Raw genomic sequence first — 23402 nt, forward strand, 5'->3', positions numbered from 1 at the left:
TTCCGTGATTACATATTAAATAGAGCATATCGAAATGTTTCCCTATTCTTTGGAATCTTATTCGAAATAGGAAGTTCGAGATTTGACAGCACGAGAGTTAAAGTATGTAGAGCAGGTATATTTATTTCAGTTTCTGCTGGAAGTATCACTGTTGATAGACGATGCGCACGCAACAGACTTTCTAGTACAAATCTGCGCATCCTTTACGGGTCATTGCGAGTAATTGTTTTGCCAGGTATTATAAGTTGGACTGGTATGACGCCATAATATGAACAGATTTCTTTAATAAAAGGTGACTATACTGTACCAGTTTTACCAGCATTGCCTTTTTTTTAAATTGCCAAAACGGACGATTTGTGCAGAATTGTTAGTTTTTGCCGCCATCTTCTACAAGTTATACACCTTACTGAAATTGAAATTCGTTTACCTGCTCAAAATATCTGACCTAGTCTTTTATCAAGGTTTTTAGTTATCAGTTTTAATTTGGTAAGTGTATGTCGTTTGGTTGTTTTTTGTTAGAAATCTTGAAGGGGGTACCTATCCGTTGTTTTCATGTGACGTCACAAAACGTGTGTACTTCCATATCCGCCATTTCGAGTCCCTAGCCCCGCAAATTGGCACCTAATAACATTGTTCTTTTCGCATAATTATTAAGGCAAGTCTCATTTTGTGCGTAAAAATAAAATAATACCTCACATTCTGTTGTGCATGTCAACCGCACAAGACCGAATGCGTGACTTTTCTACTTGTTTTCTTCAAGTAAAACATTTAAATTTCAACAATTCTTTCATAAACAAATAGATCGATTGATAAACAAACGCGTAAACAAATGGATACAGAAACAAGTAAAAACATTTAATGATTTTCAGTTTTCATGTTCTGAAATCAATCATTTGGTTATCGTTCAAGTTAAATAGCTAATTTGTTAGTATATAATTTCATATTTCTAAAAGCATTTCAGGAATACTTTTTTTGACATTCGACACTAAGTCATGTTACGTTAGGCACGTGTTTCGTTTGAATACAATGAAGATGAAACGTCTTAGAACGGTTATCGCTTTTATTCAATATCATCCCACGTCCATCATCTCCACAACTAACATAATATTTGACCATACTAATTAAATTGCTTTGGCAACTGTTTTTGGCACAAACAACTGTTGTCCCAACAAGTATTTGTACATAAAAGTTCTGGCATAAAACACATGCATCAAAATTTTAATTCGTAACTGATATTGTATCCCGAATATCATTGTCCGGAAATATTCTTTCAAGATGACAAACCTAGGGATACGATTCAAAACACTTTTTCAAAATGTCAGTATTGTCTGTTTGTAAAAAATAAAATAAAAAAATAACTGCATTTCTATTTGATAGCAATTACGGATTAAATTCACTATTCTGTCTTTCGATATAAGCAAGGGAAATTCCATCTTTATTTTTATTTTCATGCTATAGGGCACTTAATTTCAAGTATAATCTATGTATCGTTTCGATGAAGTAAATGTCCTTATCGACAGTTGAATCAGATTATGATCTTGAATATACATGATGACTAATGTGGACAAAGGTTTGTTAGGGACTAAAAATGGCGGCGCAAGGTGTGCGCGCGTTGCGTTGTGGGTATTTGCGTACTGAATAGTGACGTCTGTGAAAACAAAGGGTGTAGAAATAGATTTTAGAAATGTTATTTGTACTGTAGTTGAAAGGGTATGTCTAATCAACCGTGCAGATACTTGTAGATTATAGGTAACTAACTGTACTACGCTTTCGAACAACTTGTAATTGTTTCGATTGTAAATGTTAGTGGGTTAATCTTTCGTTAGAAATAAATCTTCTACCACAATATACGTTTTCTTGTTATCATTTTCTTACTCACTGATATAAGTGGCCTAATTTTGAATATAATTTATATTTGTTATTAAAGTACAAACTTATCTGGTTTCCTGAACTTGACCGGGTTTCCTCTGCCTTAAAATTCGCTATTTATTTTACATATCTACCACTTGTATCAGAATGACTCTGAATTCCCATCCCAACTAACTTTTTGTTGTTCCATGAAAGCTAGAAATATGAGACAAGCTATGTTACCCAATATTGTCCAGGTTTGTTCAACTAAGACTCTCTGATTATAGTTTTGCACATATCTATGAAGTAACAACCATTTTCAAGCCTTGTTGCCTCAGCCATGCAACTTAATTCCCTCCTAGCTCTTGGATTAATAACCCATCCTCCATCAGTTCGGTCATGATTCGATCGCAGTTTCCGCATGTACCCGAGTTGTTGCATATTCCCAACACAAACTTTTTTCCAGGGCAGGTGGTTTCTTCCAGGTTATCCTTTTTTCTTTTCTTGACCCTAAACGGCCTACAAACGCTGCTGTGAGAACTTTAAAGGAACCATGTCTCATGAACTTAAGACTCAATCATAATTAAAATGTAATACAATTTAAGTTACATCTAGATTGTACCTGATCATAGTTCCAGACCCATACCAATCAATTAGATTACTAATTTCTCAAGGGCTGATGGCGTTTCAAGTCGTAAGAAGTCGTCTGATGCAAACCCCGTGCAGATATGAATTTTCATTCAGGCAGAATAGCAATAACAAGATTTTCGAGATAGCAGATATACTGGATGTCTGAGCAACACTATTTTCATTTAGGATCAACTATACCTTAGGATGAATGTGTGTATACAGTTTCATTGCAATCATACAAGTAGTTTAGGAGAAGAAGCGATAAGAAACGTGTTAAATGTGAAACGGAAGACGGACAACACGTTGGATGACAGACAACGTGCCCTCTCACAAGATCTCTTGGTCTATGACCAGGGGAACTAAAAATGAAATAAATTTGCACACATATACAGGAATTAAACTGGTTATTTTGCTATTACTAGCATTCTGAGGGTCCATGAGTAGATTTTTTTTTAAAAATAATGCCGTAGAAGAACCTCAGACAACAAGTGCTGCAGATGACCAGGTTTCAGTAATATTCTCTCAGTTCTCCTCAGCACGAGATTTTACACTATTTTGCTTATGATACTTCAAACAATACTTCTAACACCCGCTGGTTACTCCATCAAGTCGTTCCCCCGCCACTCTCGCGGAGGTGGAATCGCTGTCATCACAAAGAACTCCGTGATCAAACGTCTTAACCACACCACAACTTTCAATTTCTACCACACATCATTTGAACTAGTCCAAACCACACTCACACTGGAGCGAAGGTCAGTCCAGTTTTTTTCTGCCTATACCGCCCTCCTCCTAGTAGAAAAAAAAAACAAGCTGACTGAATCTCCCTTTTTGGAGCAGTTTCCAAATCTCCTGGACTATAGAAATTCGATAGGTGGCAAACTGATTATTCTTGGAGATTTCATCTTTCACTTTGACTGTCCCGGAAACCCAAATACATCAAAACACCTAGATTCCATTAATGTTTTCAACCTCAAACAGTCAGTTAACAAACAAACCCATAAACATGGTCACATTTTAGACCGGATTCTACATAGACCTGATGATAACATTCTACGGTCCTCCCTGGTATCCCACGAACTTGCATCAGATCACCTCTGCATTATATGCCATCTTGACGTATCAGTCACTAACCCTCCAACTTTATCTGCCACCAAGAGTAAGAGAAACCTCCGTATGATAAATAGAACCAAACTAATGCATGACATCCAAGCAAACCTAACAACTTGCTTACCTCCTACAGCAGAACAACTCGTCAACTGCCTGCGTTCATTGCTCGACAAACATGCCTCAGCTACCAAGTGCAGAGTATCAATTCAAAGGTGTTCTCCATGGTATAGCAGTGTTAGTAACCAGCTACGCACTGCTAAAAGAGACCGCCGTAAAGCTGAGAGGCTTTGGCTTTCCACCAGACTCACTATTCATAAGCAAATCTATTAAGCCGCTAAGAAGAATGTCACAGATTTAGTCCATGCAGCGAAATCAGCCCACTACCCTGCTAAGATCATGGAAAGTTCCAGCTGCAAAGAGCTCTTCGAGATTACTAACAAGCTAATGTCGAGGAACAAATGTACACCACTTCCAACTACCTTCTATCCAGTCGACCTTCCGGACCTATTTGCAAATTTCTTCCGTGACAAAGTACAAACCATTAGAGATAAGCTTGACAACACAATTTCAATTGACTCGTCGTCACCATACAGTTGGGATACAGAATTTCAGCAGCAACCATTAGCAGCATTTGAACCTGGCTCTACGGATTTAGTACGTACAATCTTGATGAATAGTGCACCAAAGTCACGTGAACTTGATCCAATTCCAGTATCACTGCTGCTTGAGTGCTTATATCCCGTATTGCCTTCACTACATGATATTATTATTACCTCTCTCTCATCCGGGGAATTCCCATCATTTTTAAATACTGCCATTGTAAAGCCTCTGCTGAAGAAACCAACACTAGACCATAACGATTTAAAGAACTACCGCCCAGTTTCTAATTTCCCAGGTTGTTCTATCCCAGCTTGGATCTCATCTGAATTCAAACAGTCTTTTTAGCAATGTACAATCTGCATATCGCCCTTGCCACAGTACTAAAACTACTCTTCTAAAAGTAGTTAATGACATTCTCTCTGCTTTGGATAGCGGAAAGATTACAGTCCTCACCCTCCTTGATTTGTCTGCAGCATTTGACACAATAGACCATGATATATTACTTCACCGTCTCCAGCATGTATTTGGCATTCATGATACAGCCTTGCTGTGGTTCAAGTCCTACTTGGTTAACAGGAAACAAATTGTGTCTGCAAATGGAATACAATCCAGCCCAGTTAATCTATGTTGTGGTGTTGCACACGGGTCTGTTCTTGAAACTGTTCTCTTCATTCTATAAACTCAGCCACTCTCAAGTGTCATAGATCATCAAGTGTCTCACCAATTGTACGCTGATGACAACCAAATATACAAATCTAGCAACCCAAATGAAGTTGATGCTACCATCCAAGGTGTAGAGAGGTGCATTTCCGATGTGAAATCATGGATGACATGGAACAAGCTGCAGATGAATGATGATAAAACTGAGGCCATTCTGATCACAATACAAAGACTTTCTCATTCACATCCTTTACCTCAAGCAATAAATATCAGCAACACCAACATTAAATTCACAGTCAGTACGAAACCGAGGTGTTACTCTGGGCCGTACTCACACGTTGCACCAACATGTCATGAACATATGCAAGGCTGCATATCTTGAGCTGAGACGCATCAGCTCCATTTGCAAATATCTTTCAGTTGATGCCACTAAAACACTTGTGTTTTCATTAATACTTTCAAGACTGGACTATTGTAACTCAATTCTGTCTGGTTCATCTCAATATCTACTCCAGAAACTTCAAAAAGTTCAAAACACAGCTGCTCGGATCATACTTAGAGTACCACGATCAGAGCACACCTTCCCGCTGCTCTGTACCCTACACTGGCTATCCAATCGATCCAGAATCAAACACAAAATTTGTTTTCTCTGTACTACGTTTCACTGACGGACTCGAGTCCAACATACCTATCCTAGAGTCCAACATACCTATTTGACCTCACCCATGTGTAGACACCAGCAAGATACTTATGCTCCTCTTCTGATAATTGTATATTCATTATTCCCACTATGAAAACGAAGTCATATGGACAACGTTCTTTTGCATACCGAGGCCCAGCAACGTGGAATTAATTGCCCACTGAACTTAGAAACAAAGATAGTGATCCCATTCAAGCGTGCTCTTAAAACTCACTTATTTCGACTGCACGAACAAACTTAAAGACCTAATAATGTTTCCTACCTTAAAGGTGGAGATCATGGAAAGAATGCAAGATCATTTTCTTAGGTTTAAAATGTAATGCATTGAAACACTTATTTTTGTGTGGGTTTGTGTGTGTGATTTGGATTTTTAACTTAGCTTTAACAATTTTTCAGTCATATCACTACGATGTCTGCAGCGTGACAGTTTATAGCGATGTCTAGCACCGGGGCATCATGCAAGACACATAGCATTGGATAATGACAGACTTGGGCCAGACATCTAGCTAGGTTTGATGATGGACTTCGAGTAAGGACAATTATATGCAAGGACCAATCATTTATTTTTTTGGTTGGGATGTGTATAGCTGGTGTGGGGACTGTGATTAAAAAAACATTCCAGCCTCCAAGAAACTGGGGGGGGGGGACTGTGATTAAAAAAACATTCCAGCCTCCAAGAAACTGTGGGACTGTGATTAAAAAAACATTCTAGTCTCCAAGAAACTTGATAAGGAGACAAAACAAAACAAAACAAAACAACACTCTTGCGCTGACTTGTAGAAAAGAGAGATAATTTATCCTATCCACTTACCAGTTGAATATAATTATCTTGAGATAAAATAAAATAAAAAATCCACTCTCCCCGATTAATTTCTTTCTCCCATAGGATGGAAGAACATTCTGATGATGATCTTCAAATGACTTTTTTCCTGCCATACATGTATTAATTGAAATGATTTTTTTCCTGCCATACATGTTCTAATTCAAATGATTTTTTCCTGCCATACATGTTCTAATTCAAATGATTTTTTTCCTGCCGTACATGTTCTAATTCAAATGATTTTTTTCCTGCCGTACATGTTCTAATTCAAATGACTTTTTTCCTGCCATACATGTTCTAATTCAAATGATTTTTTTCCTGCCGTACATGTTCTAATTCAAATGACTTTTTTCCTGCCGTACATGTTCTAATTCAAATGACTTTTTTCCTGCCATACATGTTCTAATTTAAATGACTTTTTCCCTGCCATACATGTTCTAATTCAAATGACTTTTTCCCTGCCATACATGTTCTAATTCAAGTGGCTGCTTTGTACTTTGGTACCTCAGCTTTCCAAACATAAAATTTTACATTTAGTATAAAAATATCATCTATTTAATTTGTTCAAGTTTGTTCCGAGAAATTCATCAGAAATGTTACGGAAAACATTAAACAAGAGACCCAAATGACCTTAGATAGCTTACCAATTTTGCATCCGTAAAATAACCAAATAAAAGAGCAGTAAACCAAGATATTCTGGCCAGCCAAACGATTTCTGCTGAATTTTTTTAGTAATCACACTTACTTTTGATGGTGATTTGGCAAATTCTGTATAAATTTAAAAGATTTTTCGTTTTAGCAACACTTGCCATATTTGATGGCAGATCAATATCTCAATGACATTCTACTGTGCCAGGATGTTTTCTGTCGATTGTTATCAAATTCTGTTCAGTAGATTTTGTGAAGATGCCCTTTAAAGGATGTCTATTTATTGTAGTGGTGGCCATGTCTTATGCGATATTAGAACTTGCTCCAGTCAGTAGTCTGCATACATTACTAAAATGTGGGTCAAGGTCAGAGATATATTTCTACTGATTACTGTGACATGTTGGATTTAAATCAATTGATTTCATTACAAGTTATCGTCAAGAACTTGCCCATAGTTTATGGGAATATATCATTTAGGGTCAGTGCAGTTCACATTTATCACCAATGGTAATATCTGTACACAATTAACTGACAGTTAAAAAAGCAACAACAAAAAACCAGAAACATGCAACCTGAATTCTTTATTTGTAAAATAAAGCAACTGAATCAAAACCATGTGTTCTTTATAAAGAACTTTGTTTACCTAAACCTCTTCCTACCTGCACTGAACTTGTTGGGTGAACTGATATACAATCCTGACGATAGCGATTAATTTTTAATGGACAAGGCGTTTCAAACCATGCACAAAATTTGCTAGGTGCACTTATGTACACAATCTCATATGGTTATCATGCAATGTAGTTTACTTAGACCACTTTCAATTTGTGCTGTCCTTGCAAGTTGTGTTGATATTCACGATCTTAACAATAGAGATGGACAAAATATTCCGGAAAAATTTAAATTTTCATTAGTACATAAATTATCTTGACAGTGTGTGTGTGTGTGATTTAGATTTTTAATGTAGCTTTAACAATTTTCCAGTCATATCGCTCTGATGTCTGCAGTGTGGCAGTTTAAAGTGATGTCTAGCACTGGGGCATCATGCCGCAGACATGTAGCATGATGTTCCACCCAGTCACATTATCCCGACACCGGGCTGACCAGTCCTCACACTAACCTCTTAATGCTGAGCGCCTAGCGAGGCTGCTGTTAGTACAATTTTTAGAAGTCACACACTGACAATTATTTGCTGGGCCTTAAAATTATGTAGTTTGAGAAACTGCAAAATCTACCAAAATTCATACCCCTAAATAGCTGTGAATTCACAGAGTTAATCAAACTTCTTGCTACTGGTCACTTCTATACAACCAGGAGATTAAGGATATTTTTATAAATACTTGCATTGCTTCAGTCTGTATATTCCAAAAGAAATAAGACTGAATTAAACCGTCACTAAATGTCAATTTCAAACAAGTGTCGATATCTAATGGGCACTGACCAATACTGTAGTAGGAAAGGTACTAGGTATTACAGGCATAATATTAAGCTTGATGGACAATCTAGTGTAATGTCCATCACTTGGCTGACTGGCATTATATACCAAATACAAATCCAGGGAACAACTTAAGTATTTTTCATCCAAATTTTAGGAAACTGTTAGTGTATACTTAGAGATCATGCATGTTCATACTGGTGCAATTTTCAAATGAAACAAACTGATCTATATGATGTGGCAGGTTAATGCACAGACTTCGTTATCACTGCTCTCGCAATAGTCAATACCCATGAGTAGACATGATTATCTCTAGGTCAATGAGAATGATGAGGCATGGTTATCTCTGGGTCAATGAGAATGAGGAGGCATGGTTATCTCTGCTATGGTGACAGGTCAATGTCAATGAGGAGGCATGGTTATTTCTGCTCTGGCGATATGTCAATGCCCATGAGTAGGCATGGTTATCTATGTTCTGGCAAAAGGTCAATGCCCATGAGTAGACAAGGATATCTCTGCTCTCATGCTAGATAACCATGCTTCGTCACTGGCATTAGCTATGTCCTGGCAATAGGTCAATGCCCATGAATAGACATGGATATCTCTGCTCTGGCGATATGTCAATACCCATGAGTAGGCATGGTCATCTAGGCTCTGGAAATAGGTCAATGCCCATGAATAGACATGGATATCTCTGCTCTGGTGATATGTCAATGCCCATGAGTAGACATAGATATCTCTGCTCTGGTAATAGATAACCATGCCTCGGCATTGGCTATGTCCTGGCAATAGGTCAATGCCCATGAATTGACATGGATATTTCTGCTCTGGTGATAGGTCAATGCCCATGAGTAGGCATGGTTATCTCTGCTCTGGCAATAGGTCAATGCCCATGACTAGACATGGATATCTCTGCTCTGGCGATATGTCAATGCCCATGAGTAGGCATGGTTATCTCTGCTCTGGCAAAAGGTCAATGCCCATGAATAGGCATGGATATCTCTGCTCTGGTGATATGTCAATGCCCATGAATAGGTATGGTTATCTCTGCTCTGGTGATAGTCAATGCCAACAAGTAGGCATGGCAATATGTTAATGAGTTGGCATAGCTATCACTGCTTGGGCATACATTGCAATTTCACTCTGATGTATGTGTCCTAAATGATAAACTTTTCATATATCTAATGCATCACAGAAGTTTAAGTGACAATTCAAACTGTCAACTTATTTAAAGCAAAATGCTGAACATTTCCCTCCCTGCTTACACTGCATCTGCATGTCCCATATCCACTTGAACTGAATCTGTCGATTTATAATGCCAAGTATTTCTCTCAATTCCTATTTAATGAACAATTCAGGAACATCACAAAACAAGTTACAATTTTCTTATCCTGTGTGCACATCAAGACTGCCTAGCAATGCTCAGGATAGCATACACAACACTTGTAGTTTTCATTTTTGCTTCTAGAATCTGTCATCAAACAAAAAACAGCCCTCGACGATGTATTTAATCATATGTCTTTTCTCCTTTATTATTCTGTTCATGTCTTGTTGTGTTCTTATCAGCAACTCAACTGGCACTTGGCTGGCACTCATATGGAATGCTGGAACAAAAGGAAAAAAAGCTTAAAATTTCACGTCTCAAGCCTATGCATTGTGTAAGTAATGAAAAACTGCAGTGTAAATTAACAGCTACAAAAACCCCCAAAAAATAAAAATATGCCGACCAGATTAAGAGTGAGATGAATCAAGTTTCTTTCTACTTGACAACAGATAAAGCTGATGCAGTCAACCAATATCAAGTCAAATGGTCACTGATCCATAATGATTTCTGTACTTAACCAAGAGTCTGTACAATTCACCATCAGTTTGTTTCCATGAGCATGCTATGTTGATAATGTGGGCATTCCATATGTGACTCAAATACATTACCAAACTGTTCAATGCATTCGGCAGGCTGTGACAACCTTGGATGAATAGTGGAAGAATGCTTACAATAAAACATATGAAAGGAGATTAGTGCCCATTATCCATGGCTTTAAGAAAGCTGGACTTGTGGAGGAATTTAGCAATTTTGGGATGATTTTTGTGAAAAATGTTTGTGTGTACCAAATGACTTGACTGACAATGTTTAATTAGTTGTTGTTGTTGTTGTTGTAGGGTTTAGCGCCATTTTTCAGTACATGATAGGCTATACATGGTGGCCAGTATTAATGGTGGAGGAAGAACCCAGGAAAACCTCGGTAAGAACCACCGACCCACGAGAAGCTACTGGCAAGCTTTCTCATATACCCACATTGGCCGAATCCAAGACTCGAACCCACGCAGACAGAGGTGAGATGGCAGTGATCCATAATGGTCAGCGCTTTAGACCACTTGACTTGGGGCACCATTTAATTAGTGGTTTTGTCACCAAGTCAGTGAAAGTGTGAGATTTATAACTGTCCCGTATCTATGTATCTATATATATATATATATATAAGCAACACTAGTTCCTGTATTTTAAGTCTTCTTGATCCTTTTGGATTAAAATGTAATGTATGATATGTACTTTCAGGAAGATTTAAATTATAACTAAAGTTCTCTACCTGTAATTGCAAGTACATGTGTTTGCATTTATTTATCCTTAATGCAGATTATTGACTGTCTAGATCTAAATCACAGAATAACTGATAATAAAGTGCAATTTGATCATTACTGTATCTGCAGTATTTTTGACAGCAGTTGAACTTGAATTAATGATTAATGGAAATCTTGATGATATTGTGGGCTTACTGCCATTAACGGAAATCTTGATGCTATTGTGGGCTAAATGCTATTAATGGAAATCTTGATGTTATTGTGGGCTTAATGCCATTAATGGAAATCTTGATGCTATTGTGGGCTTAATGCCATTAATGGAAATCTTGCTGCTACTGTGGGCTTAATGCTATTAATGGAAATCTTTATGCTATTGTGGGCTTAATGCCATTAATGGAAATATTGATGCTATTGTGGGCTTAATGCCATTAGTGGAAATCTTGATGCTATTGTGGGCTTAATGCCATTCGTGGAAATCTTGATGCTACTGTGGGCTTAATGCCATTAATGGAAATCTTGATGTTACTTTGGGCTTACTGCCATTAATGGAAATCTTGATGCTTCTGTGGGCTTACTGCCATTCGTGGAAATGTTGATACTACTGTTGTCTTACTGCCATTAATGGAAATCTTGATGCTACTGTGGGCTTAATGCCATTAATGGAAATCTTGATGCCATTAATGGAAGTCTTGATGCTATTGTGGGCTTAATGCTATTAATGGCAATCTTGATGGTATTGTGGGCTTAATGCTATTAATGGCAATCCTGATGGTATTGTGGGCTTAATGCCATTTATGGAAATCTTGATGCTATTGTGGGCTTAATGCTATTAATGGAAATCTTGATGGTACTGTGGGCTTATGGTCATTAATGGAAATCTTGATGCTACTGTGGGCTTAATACTGTTAATGGCAATCTTGATGGTATTGTGGGCTTAATGCCATTTATGGAAATCTTGATGCTATTGTGGGCTTAATGCTATTAATGGAAATCTTGATGACATTGTGGGCATAATGCTATCAATGGAAATCTTGATGCTATTGTGGGCTTAATGCCATTTATGGAAATCTTGATGCTATTGTGGGCTTAATGCTATTAATGGAAATCTTGATGGCATTGTGGGCTTAATGCCATTTATGGAAATCTTGATGCTATTGTGGGCTTAATGCTATTAATGGAAATCTTGATGCTATTGTGGGCTTAAAGCCATTAATAAAAATCTTGATACTATTGTGGGCTTAATGCTATTAATGGAAATCTTGATGGCATTGTGGGCATAATGCTATTAATGGAAATCTTGATGCTACTGTGGGCTAACTGCCATTAATGGAAATCTTGATGCTACTGTGGGCTTACTGCCATGTTTCAGCACATGATAAGCAATAACTGGTGGAGGAAGAACCTGGGAAAACCAGAGAGAAGTTAACCACTGACCCATGGGAAGCTACTGGCAAACTTCTCACATACCCACACAGGCCAAACCCAAGACTTGAACCCACGCAGATAGAGATGAGACAGCAGTGATTGGTAAAGGCGAATACTTTAGACCACTCGGCCACCCATGGCCCCTGATTAATGTAAATGAGTAGTTCAATCTAATACTTGTACATCATTTCATTTTTCTTTCTTTCATTTTCAGCATTACTCATACATATTTTATATGCTCTTTCTATTTTCTCTCTAACTGCACCTAACTCATCATACATATCAAATTTCAGGCAGTGAGTGGGAAAGACCTGATACAGTGTACATACAAAAGCAACAATATAAACTGCTTTTAATTCTTTTTTTGTCTCAAAATGGTTTAAAATAAAACAAACACATTTAAAAGATATTCTGTTACAGCAATGAAGCTGATTTATCAAATAGCCAAACATTGTTGATCATAAGGAATACATCAATAACAAAAGTGGGTGAAGGTTTCACGTGGATAATGTTTGGTTGTGTCTTTAATTTCATGGTTCAGAGCAGCCATTATACATCTATTCACAAAAATTGATATCCTATGAAAAATAGTGAAACCACAGTATGAACAGCCACTGTTTGTTCCGTGGAGATGTTTGGTACCCTGTGACAACAAAATGAAGAAAAAAAATAAAAATGCCAGCATAATCTTGTTAAATCAGACTTTCTTTTATGGTGTGATAGTCTTATAATATGTCTTTGATTCAGGAGCCATAATGAAACTGATATAAAATTTAAAAGAAAATTTTCTTTTCCTGCATCATGCTAAATATGTTTTATCTTCTGGTATTGTGGCTTTTCCACTCGTAACGAGTATACAAACATGTGACAAAATATATAATATTAACACAAGAGGAGACAATACAACACACACAATGTGGATTCCAGATTGTCCACTGTGTACTGTGGTGGTGAACACAGAGGGTAAGAAGTCAAGCAGATCTAGGTGTGCATATTGCAGGACTCTGTCATGGACTGTAATGCAGCCAAAGTTGTTGTTGTTGTTGTTGTGGGGTTTAATGCCATTTTTCAGCACACGATAGGCTATGCATGGCGGCCAGAATTAATGGTGGAGGAAGAACCCGGGAAAACCCAGAGAAGAACCACTGACCCATAAGAAGCCACTGGCTGCAGCCAAAATTAATTTAAGGGTATATGTCACCAATTTTTGATTGTGCCCAACACAGGAGTTGACATGCTAATCAAATAGATATGAGAAACTCAAGGCTGTACAACACAAGCACAGATTCATCATTACATAACAACATTATTAATGTGCACATAACTCCGCCCAGATAAATTTAAACTTTTAGTCGCGTGCTAGACATAACTTTAGGAGAGAAAAAAATGGTGTTTTGGTCTACTTAAAATTGAAATTTGTAGTCATATTGTGAATGAATGCACTTTGCAACAACTTTTCCATTTTGATCTGGAATGAAAAGATTTTGGTATTTTTGTCATTTCTACGAAATTTTGTGATTACGGACTGGATTTATCTGTGCCAATTCTGCATGAAGTATATCAGATTTCAGTGGTTATCGAGCAGCGTGTTGACATCTGCAAGTGTGAAAAATATGAAGTCTTTCAATTGCAATTAAAAGATGCATTGGAATATAATGTTTATTTCATTTTGAGTGCATTAATGAGGAAGTAATTGCACATGGAATATAGTCAAAATTACAGTACAATTTCGAAATGCGTAATCAAGCTTGAAAACCCATGACATGGCTCATGTAATTCGGATTTGCAGAACTAAGAAAGTCCATTTTCAGGATGTAAAACTGTAAGTATATTTTTTGCCATTCTTATAACCAGCTATAGAAGACAGTTTATGCCTTGTCCCTTGCATGTTATTTGTAGGTACCCAGCAATTTTATGAAATCTAGCATCTATCGCCCACCTAAATCCAAAACATTGTTATCAAAAACGTTAACACAGAATGTAGCAAAGCAGCTGGTATGTGGCAGTCCACAAAACAACTGCTTTAGTTCATTCAGAAAAAACTGTAATCAACCAAAACATAAAGCACCTACTACGTGAGTGTACATGATTTATTTACAAATCAAAAGTGCTGTCGTCTGCGTCCATTGTCTGTTTATAATAGAAAGAAGTTCCTTTATGAGTGCAATATGAAGTGCGCATGAGTTCAATATCATAAAATACTGAATGATTCCGACAATGTAAAGTTAATGAAGAAGAAAATGAGCATATAATAACTGATGATTACATGGCTTAAATCTATGAAACTTTACTAGTCTACTCCAGCCACTCTAAACATCATTTATCTTGAAAAGTGATCTTGACCATGAAATTTTGGCCCCTTTTTGATCTAAACTGTTGTTTTAAATTTTATCCTGACATTTTTCAGATTTTAATTGACATTATATAGTCAGTACAGTACTGATATGCCATGAAACCAAATACATGTATAAATGCTATGACAAGGTATAAGAGACACAGAACAATACAGCAATCATTCTCTTCTATGATATCAAAGTGGAGGCCCTATAAAAAAAAAGTTTGTGCCAACCCTAGATAGTTTTATTGCTTGGATTTTCAAGCAGTTTACAAGGGTTTTCATAGAGTGTGAACTGCTTTGGTGGCTTAGTGGTTAAAGCATCCACTTTGAATGCGGGAGGTCATGGGTTTGATCCCCGGCCGAGTCATACCAAAGACTTACAAAAATGGTACTAACAGCTGCCTCACTTGGCGCTCAGCATTAAGAGATTAGTGTTAGGACTGGTTGGCCTGGTGTATTCCCACCAGTTTTTCACATTTGGACATTTAGTTTTGGGGTGTGGGGTCACTGAAATTGCATATCAAAAATTTTGAATTTGTAGCCACCATGCGTAGCAACATATGGTAGTCGCTTACCAGTGGGCCTAGCAAATTTAAACTTATGTTATATTGACTCATACCTGCCTGAAATCGATAGGAAAATTATTTATTTTCTCAGAAAAGGCAAGTATTATAAATGTTATGTCTTTAATCCGGTGTCTAGACGAAACTGGTGCATAGATGAAATCTGAGCCTGTACTCTCCATTTGACTTGTGACTTCACAAATCTCAAACGACAACATCAGAAGTCCAATAGTCATGTGAGATCAATAACAAACTCCTTTTTAATGTGGCTGTACAGAAATTCAGTTACATTAAATGAAAGTCAGATATTTTTTGTAAAAGCCAGCAATCTGGCCAGTCTGATTTATCAAGCTGAGAGCACATGTCAACATGGTGGTCACGTGATACAACAAAACTCCAGTTGTTGTTCTCGGAATATATGAATACAGAGAATTTTGTGTTCTTTTGTTTTTGTATTTTTATTACAACCAGCATACCACTTTCATTTAATATTTTTTTATTTTTTTCTCTACAACATTTGAAAATGTGGGTTGTTAAATTTGTGTACACATGTGATTAGCAATGCAAATCGGGAGTAACGGGTAACATTTCATCAATGTCATAGTTTTATTTTGTCTTTCAGCAGATTAAAGACATGAGGATTTTAATACTCACAATTTCTGAGAAAATAAGTAATTTTCATATTGATTTCATGCATGTATCACTCGGTCTAACAACGTTTAAGTTTGCTTGGCCATCTGGTATGCAGCTACGCTTTGCCATGTTGGCTTCTTCTGATGCTAGACTGGTTTTCATATCTTCTATGCAACGAAAGATATGGATATCAAGCTGAGTTTTAAAATAAAAGTCAACAAGGTGAATCTAATCCACTGAGCATTTGTATCCACTCAGCACATATGTTTATTGCTAGCATCCAAATGATCCATACTGCACCCTCCGAATATTCTGGTTAGAACTCAATAAATTTAACTCGCGACCAGTTTAGTTACAACTCAATTAGATGATTGTTTTGGGCGTCAAGTGGTGGCAGAAAATTCCCCGTTTTTTCTTGACTTTCATCAATATTTGCGAAATTAAAGGACTTTTCCTGGTCTGGAAAAAATGTATTATTTCTCATGACTTTTTCCAGATTTCCCGGTAGCATGGGAACCCTGTGATAATCGATTATAACTGGTTACTAAGAGCAAATTTTAATTTTTGTTTGTTTATACAGTTATATCTTTGATAAGAGTTCAAAATGTTAATAAATGTACAGGAATACTCTTAATGCATGTATATGTTAACCAGATAAAAATATTATAGTATTTTTTTAAAAAATTTCATTGTGTTCTATTATTTTTGTTCTACAACTCTGTTAAATAAAAGCAACTTTTTATGGCTGCTAGACTTATGTAACTAAGATACTGTTGCAATCCCCCCAAATCCTTTCATTCATATCTGATGTGTCAACAATTTAAAGTATTGAAGGAGATGATTTTCTTCTATGTCATTATTTACAAATACTGCAAAGGACTGAACATTTAAACTGGAAGGAATCATCAAAATGTGTTTAAAATTTATTAACTCACCAATTCAACAGCTTAATCATAACTATATGTTCCTAATTATGAAAGTTTGCACTATCAGAATATGGTTGGTTTTATATTTCTAAGTGGTTAAGAGAATACAGAATTCACATCAACTTAATTGGATTGGAAGCCATATTTAACTTACCATTTACACAGGAGTTTTGCTAACCTTTGTGTTTAAAAGTACTCTCCCTTTTTACACATAATCTATTATGGAGTTTCACAATTGATCATGTTAATGGTTTGCTCAACCATCTGATGATCGTTTATAATCTATAATCAAAACAGCACTAGTGACTGGCTTAATTTCTCATTAGCTGATGGGGTTTAGACGATTCTAGAAGAATTCAGTAATTTTCTATTGGCTGGGCTAGAATAGGCAAGATTGAGGCAACATGAGTAGTACAGTAAGATCCGTCACATGGGGTATATTGTGTGATACAGTTGCAACAGAAAGTGAATATAAGGAAACAATCCGTGCAATCACACTCCGATTTTGGAGTCATCCTCGTTTCATCTGTTCCTGTTAAGTCTGCAGACATGTTTTATGTTGTACATAGATATTATTCGAGAGGAAAAATATTTATTGGATTGTTCAGTGGAAGTGCTCATTATCTGGACTATATTATTATTCTGGAACTGTTGTGATTCTTCATGGACTAGTACAATTCCCATTTTTAGATGTATACAGAAGTTTTCAATGTTTTGGACTTTCATAAAACTTTATCATTTTGGATTCACTTCAAGTACTTTACTGTACGTTCCTCAAATATATTCATTTATAACTCTGATAACTAAATTATTTGTTGAGTTTAACAAAACTTATTTGTTTTGCTTCTTTCTGTTACTTAGTTTGTGACCATAGAGTCATAACAGTATGGTAACTGAACTTTGCTATACAGCAGATGCATCTCATTCTATTTATTTATTTATATATATATTATTTTGAAACAATAAGTTGATAGAAATTTTTTTGTCGAAAAGTGATGTATTTTACAATAAGTTTAAAAATGTTTTGTTTAAATCAGATAAATCCTGAGAGTTTGGGGAAAATTCAAAGACATTTTAAACATTGGGCCAATTTAATGTTCCTGAGAATGGAGAGAAGTTGTTGTAGGGTTTAACACCATTTTTTAGCACAAGATAGGCTATACATGGTGGCCAGTATAACTGGTGGAGGAAGAACCCGGGAAAACCCTGGGATGAACCACTGACCCACAAGAAGCTACTGGCAAGCTTTCTCATGTACCCATGTACCCACGTTAGCTGAACCTGAGACTCAAACCCACGCAGACAGAGGTGAGATGGCAGTGATCCGGAATAGTGTGCGCTCTAGACCACTTGGCCACTTGGGGCCCCTGAGAGGTCAGAGAAGAGCTTTTTGTACACAAACAGATGCTTGTCCAGAAAAAGTAACTGCTACTTCAATAAATCAATCTGCATTATTTCATTAATACACAATTTGTTTTAACATTAATACACAATTTTTTAACATATGTTCCAGCGAAAAATGCTTCTATTGTCAACAGCACTTAAAAAACTTGAAATATAATAGTCTACCAATTAAAACAAATCAACCAATCAAAACAAATACTTGAAAATATACCTGCTCACACCTCCAATGCTATAATTATTTAGAGGTTTTGCTACAACTGAATTACTGATGATCATGGATTATCAGATGCAAGATTTTAGATTAAACCTCATGACTTACTGCCTGTTGATGACTCATGGGAAGACTATATTTAATTTGCTTACATTTCAACCAGGCATTAACTGTCAAGATCTGGAGGTGAATCAAGCTTCACTTGCATGTTATATTTCTACACTTAAGATGACAGTTGACAGCGTGTATATATATATATATATATATATATATATATATATATATATATATATATATATATATATATATATATATATTATACATCTCATTCAAATACACCTCTCCCTCGATAATTTGTGCACAACTGGGTCTACAAACAAAGCTCACACTATAAGCTTGGGTGCGAGTTACTAAGTGACCTCCAAAAATTGAAAAAAATCTACTTGTACATTGAGACAACCATGGGGGGGGGGGAAAGGGGTAGGGAACTGGGCTGTTTAATAACTGAATCCTTGTTTTACAAGCACGTGGAATTTTTTTTATTATTAACGCACGTTTTCTAATGAAGTTGTTCGTTATTCTATATAAATAACATTTATTTTCAAAATGTATAACATGTGAAAGATCGTTCCAGATGGATTCAACAACCATCACGTGTACATGAAAACATCTATTACGTCACTGCTTTTTGTTCTGTTGATTAGTCTGGTTCCTGGAGTGGTATATAATAGTATACTACCACGTTGGGAGTCCACGTAGCCGGAAACTAGACTGTTTGTTGATACACCACCAAACAAGATTCCTTTTTATTAAAAAACTAGCGACATTTATTGTGTGAGATAATCTCTTATACTGAAACTCAATTTCTTTATTATTCAGTTAATACAATATTGATGTTGCAATTTCAATAAAGTAATATTGAAAGTTCTTATCTTGAGGATATCTCTAAGTGCCAGTTCGGGAATTCTCTGAAAATCACTTGTCCACAATGGTCTGTATCTGTGAAACCAAGCTCTTTATTTTATTAAGTATTTGTTTCGCTTGGTTGCCTTGCTATCTTTGGTCACAGTTATAAATGAGTCAGTTAATTTAAGGTAGTTTATGTAACATACACAATAACATTTATAACAGTGTTCGATTAATCAACTGAAGTGAGTTCACCTGACATACAACCGGGGCCACTAGATTTTAAGTGTGTAGGCTTTGCGTGCCTTTTAACATTTTTTAAATTCTAATTTCTTTATTTAATTCAAAAGACATTATTAACATGATAATGCAAAGGAGGCTCGCTTTTAATTCAGTACAAAAATGAAACAAATACTTCTGGAAGTCAGTTATCAAAACATGGTCAGCACTTAATAAGGTTCTCAGAGAAATGCTTGCGGACATAGCCGTTACAGTATATTGACACATTTTATGTTTAAATACACATTGCATTTATGATGATTACACTTAAGAGGAACCAAAAGATAGAATTAAAACACAAAGTTCAATTAATAAAAATTCCATTTATGGGCATTTACATATTAATGTACTACCTACACGAGACATGACATTTTCATTGATCCAAATTTCCTTGAATATCTTTAATTACTGGGAAAGAAAATGTAACCAATTATGACTTCCTATTTGGAGTTGATATTTCAAAATGTTGATTAAAATTTCCATGTTATATCTGCTGTTTTCAACCATAAAACAAGCAATATATCAACGTTTCAGTTACCAATTTTGATCGCAATTTTTTTTCAAGTTCAAGAAAAAGGGATCAATTTTTGGGGAGTATTTTCTGGTTTAAAAAAATGGGATCCACGCCTGACCATGTGTTATAAGTGGGTTTGCGAGTTATCAGGGAGCGAGTTATCGAGGGAGTGGTGTATATGTCTCTTCCTTGATAATTTGTGTACAAAGACAGACCACAGCACATGCTAGAGCGCAAGATACTGAGGGACTGCTGTGAAAGGGAAGGATATTGACAGTCACGTGCAGTGGGGTGGGTTGATATTGAGTCAGATGTGCAGTGGGGTGGCCTGATATTGGCAGTCAGGTGTGCAGTGGGGTCAGTTGATATTGACAGTCAGATATGCAGTGGGGTGGGTTGATATTGACAGGTGTGCAGTGGGGTGGGGTGATATTGACAGTCAGATGTGCAGTGGGGTGGGTTAATATTGACAGTCAGGTGTGCAGTTGGGTTGGATGATATTGGCAGTCAGATATGCAGTGGGGTGGGTTGATATTGACAGTCAGGTGTGCAGTGGGGTGGGTTGATATTGACAGTCAGGGGTGCAGTGGGGTGGGTTGATATTAACAGTCAGATATGCAGTGGGGTGGGTTGATACTGACAGTCAGGTGTGCAGTGGGATGGGTTAATATTGACATTCAGATGTGCAGTGGGGTGGGGTGATATTGACAGATGTGCACTGGGGTGGGTTGATATTGACAGTCAGATATGCAGTGGGGTGGGTTGATATTGACAGTCAGGTGTGCAGTGGGGTGGGTTGATACTGACAGTCAAGAGTGTAGAGGTGCAGGTTAAGTGGTTTAATACTCGTTTAATAATTGTTTTGAGATTAATTGTGAATAAAACGTTTTTTCTAATCAAGTTCTTTACTTTTTGTATAAATTACCTTTACTTTTTGTATAAATTACCTTTATTTTTCGTATAAATTACCATTACTTTTTAATGGATCCAATCTCTGAAAGTTCATTTAAGACCTATTCCAAATGGATTCAACAAACATCACATGTACCAAACAAAAACACTGTGCATTACATCACACTCTTTGCATATGAATGTGGAATTATTCTAAAGTTACTGTAGAATAAAAAACATGATGTTTTTGGCAAAAAAACAATGACATTTTTTATTATTAAGATAAGTATCAATGTTGAAAAAAATTATTTAAAAATATTACATTATTAAAATAATGACACTGTGTTTTCCTTGCAAGTTCCTCCCTGAGCAAACCCAGTGATTATGATAAACCCCTGATTAATGTTAGGTACTTTAATTCTGTTAATAACCACCCATTCAGAATGAGCAGTGATAGCAATATTTTCAAGATTGCCATTGGGCAGCCATATTGGATGTCCAAGCAGTGTCATTTGCATTTAGGATCAGCTAGACTATAGGATGAACGTGTGTGTACATTTTCAAGGCAATACGCCAAGAAGTTTAGGAGTTATAGTGATAAAAGTTTTTGGTGCTAGTGGATGGATGGACGGCAGACAATGGACAACAGACCTTCCCACAGACTCTACTGCTTGATGGTCAGCAGATCAAATAAAACAATATTTTCTTGTTATTTTGGAAACAGTTATGGACTGGAAGAACATTGAACCAAATGAAATCATATCTGCAAACCCCCCCCCCCCAAATCTTGGGCAATACCAAAATTTTTTAAATGATTCAGCTTGTTCTCAATACTAAATTTCACCCTTAAATTTAGTACAGTAAAATCCATTTATCTTGACATCTTTGGGACCAAGTAATTCTGTTGACATAAGCAGATGTCAAGATGAGTGGTGGGGATAAAAACAAATATCTAAAGTTAGCAGACAAGTGAAATTTGTTTGTTAGCAGGGTTTTCCTTATAAGACGATAGCAGAGTGATTTACCTGGCTACTTTTACTTTACAATCAGCTACTTTAAAAAAAAATACCTGTATAAACCACGGAGGGAGGCACTTAAACCCCCTGCCTACTTTGGCAATTCACCCTCCAACTTTAAATTTAATGGAAGGCTCTGTGTAATGGGTAACTTGACATTAATGTGTAGGATTTACACTCTGAGAAAATAAACAATGGAAATTCTGATTAAATGAAGACAAAACCAGTTTGAAATGCTTATATACTGACAGCTTACGTTTGTGTTACTTTTGTGTTATACAATCAATAATGCATTAAGTACACAGTTCATGCACATGAAAAAATCCATGAAAATGGGTATAGGTCACATGTTAGAAAATTACAGTATCAGTCATACCCCATTAATAAATATACACTGTGTCTAAACACATCTATATAAAAAAAAATGGTAGTCCTCATTTTACATACTGTATATCCATTTTCAACCGATATGTGTCACTAAACAATTAACTATGATATGTATTGTTGCCATCAGCACGAGGTTGTTTAGTTATATACATGCTACATGTAAATTGACCTAGATTTTGGGCTGACTGAGACAGTAAACGTAACCTTCTTAATGAGTCTACTGATGGGAAAGAGGCTACTCACAGGGAAATAAAAACCTGTCACCAAGTTTTGCTACTCACAGGGAAATAGAAACCTGTCGCCAAGTTTTGCTACTCAAGGGGAAATAAAAACCTGTCACCAAGTTTTGAATTAATTAAGCACAAGTAAAACTTATACTTTTGTAAAACACCCACAAATTCCAGAATACACTGAGAAATGCATATAATTAAGATTATCTATAATTAATACATCAAATTAAAATGGAATTTCAGCATAATTGGATGTTTTTAGCAAAATGGGCGGTGATTGGAAATAACGATAGTTCTGATTTTTATGCAAGCTTCTGTTTTAGCCTTGACAGTTGTTCTTTCAAGAGTTTGTAAATTTACATTTTATGCTGCCATTTATAGCCATCGTAAGCATAAACAAAGTTCCTTTTTTCCAGCAAAATAACCTGAAACTTGCAATAGATTTGTTCCTATCAGCGATAACTTTGGGAAATGCAACAAATGATCAGATTTTATTGCTTTTATACAAATTTGGTCTGACATCTTTTGATGAAGGGTTCATTGTTTTAATAAAAGATTGTAGCCAGCTAGTTTTGATGAAGGGTTCATTGTTTTAATAAAAGACTGTAGCCAGCTAGTTTTGATGAAGGGTTCGTTGCTTTAATAAAAGACTGT

The 23402-nt window shown here is 36.2% G+C and overlaps 1 protein-coding gene across 1 annotated transcript in view; it reads right to left on the reverse strand.

The window, feature by feature from the left end:
* Positions 1-7579: 7579 nt before the first annotated feature.
* LOC149782259 (uncharacterized) overlaps positions 7580-23402 on the reverse strand; it is a 66469-nt gene continuing 50646 nt past the window's right edge. The window contains exon 9 of the mRNA XM_089933637.1: positions 7580-10049. Within this exon, the coding sequence (XP_089789763.1) occupies positions 9910-10049 (140 nt within the window). The 3' untranslated portion in view covers positions 7580-9909. The remainder of the gene's footprint in view (positions 10050-23402) is intronic.

Source organism: Sinohyriopsis cumingii, chromosome 15 (assembly GCF_028554795.1).
Source record: "Sinohyriopsis cumingii isolate HCF-2022 chromosome 15, ASM2855479v2, whole genome shotgun sequence".
NCBI lineage: Eukaryota > Metazoa > Mollusca > Bivalvia > Unionida > Unionidae > Sinohyriopsis > Sinohyriopsis cumingii.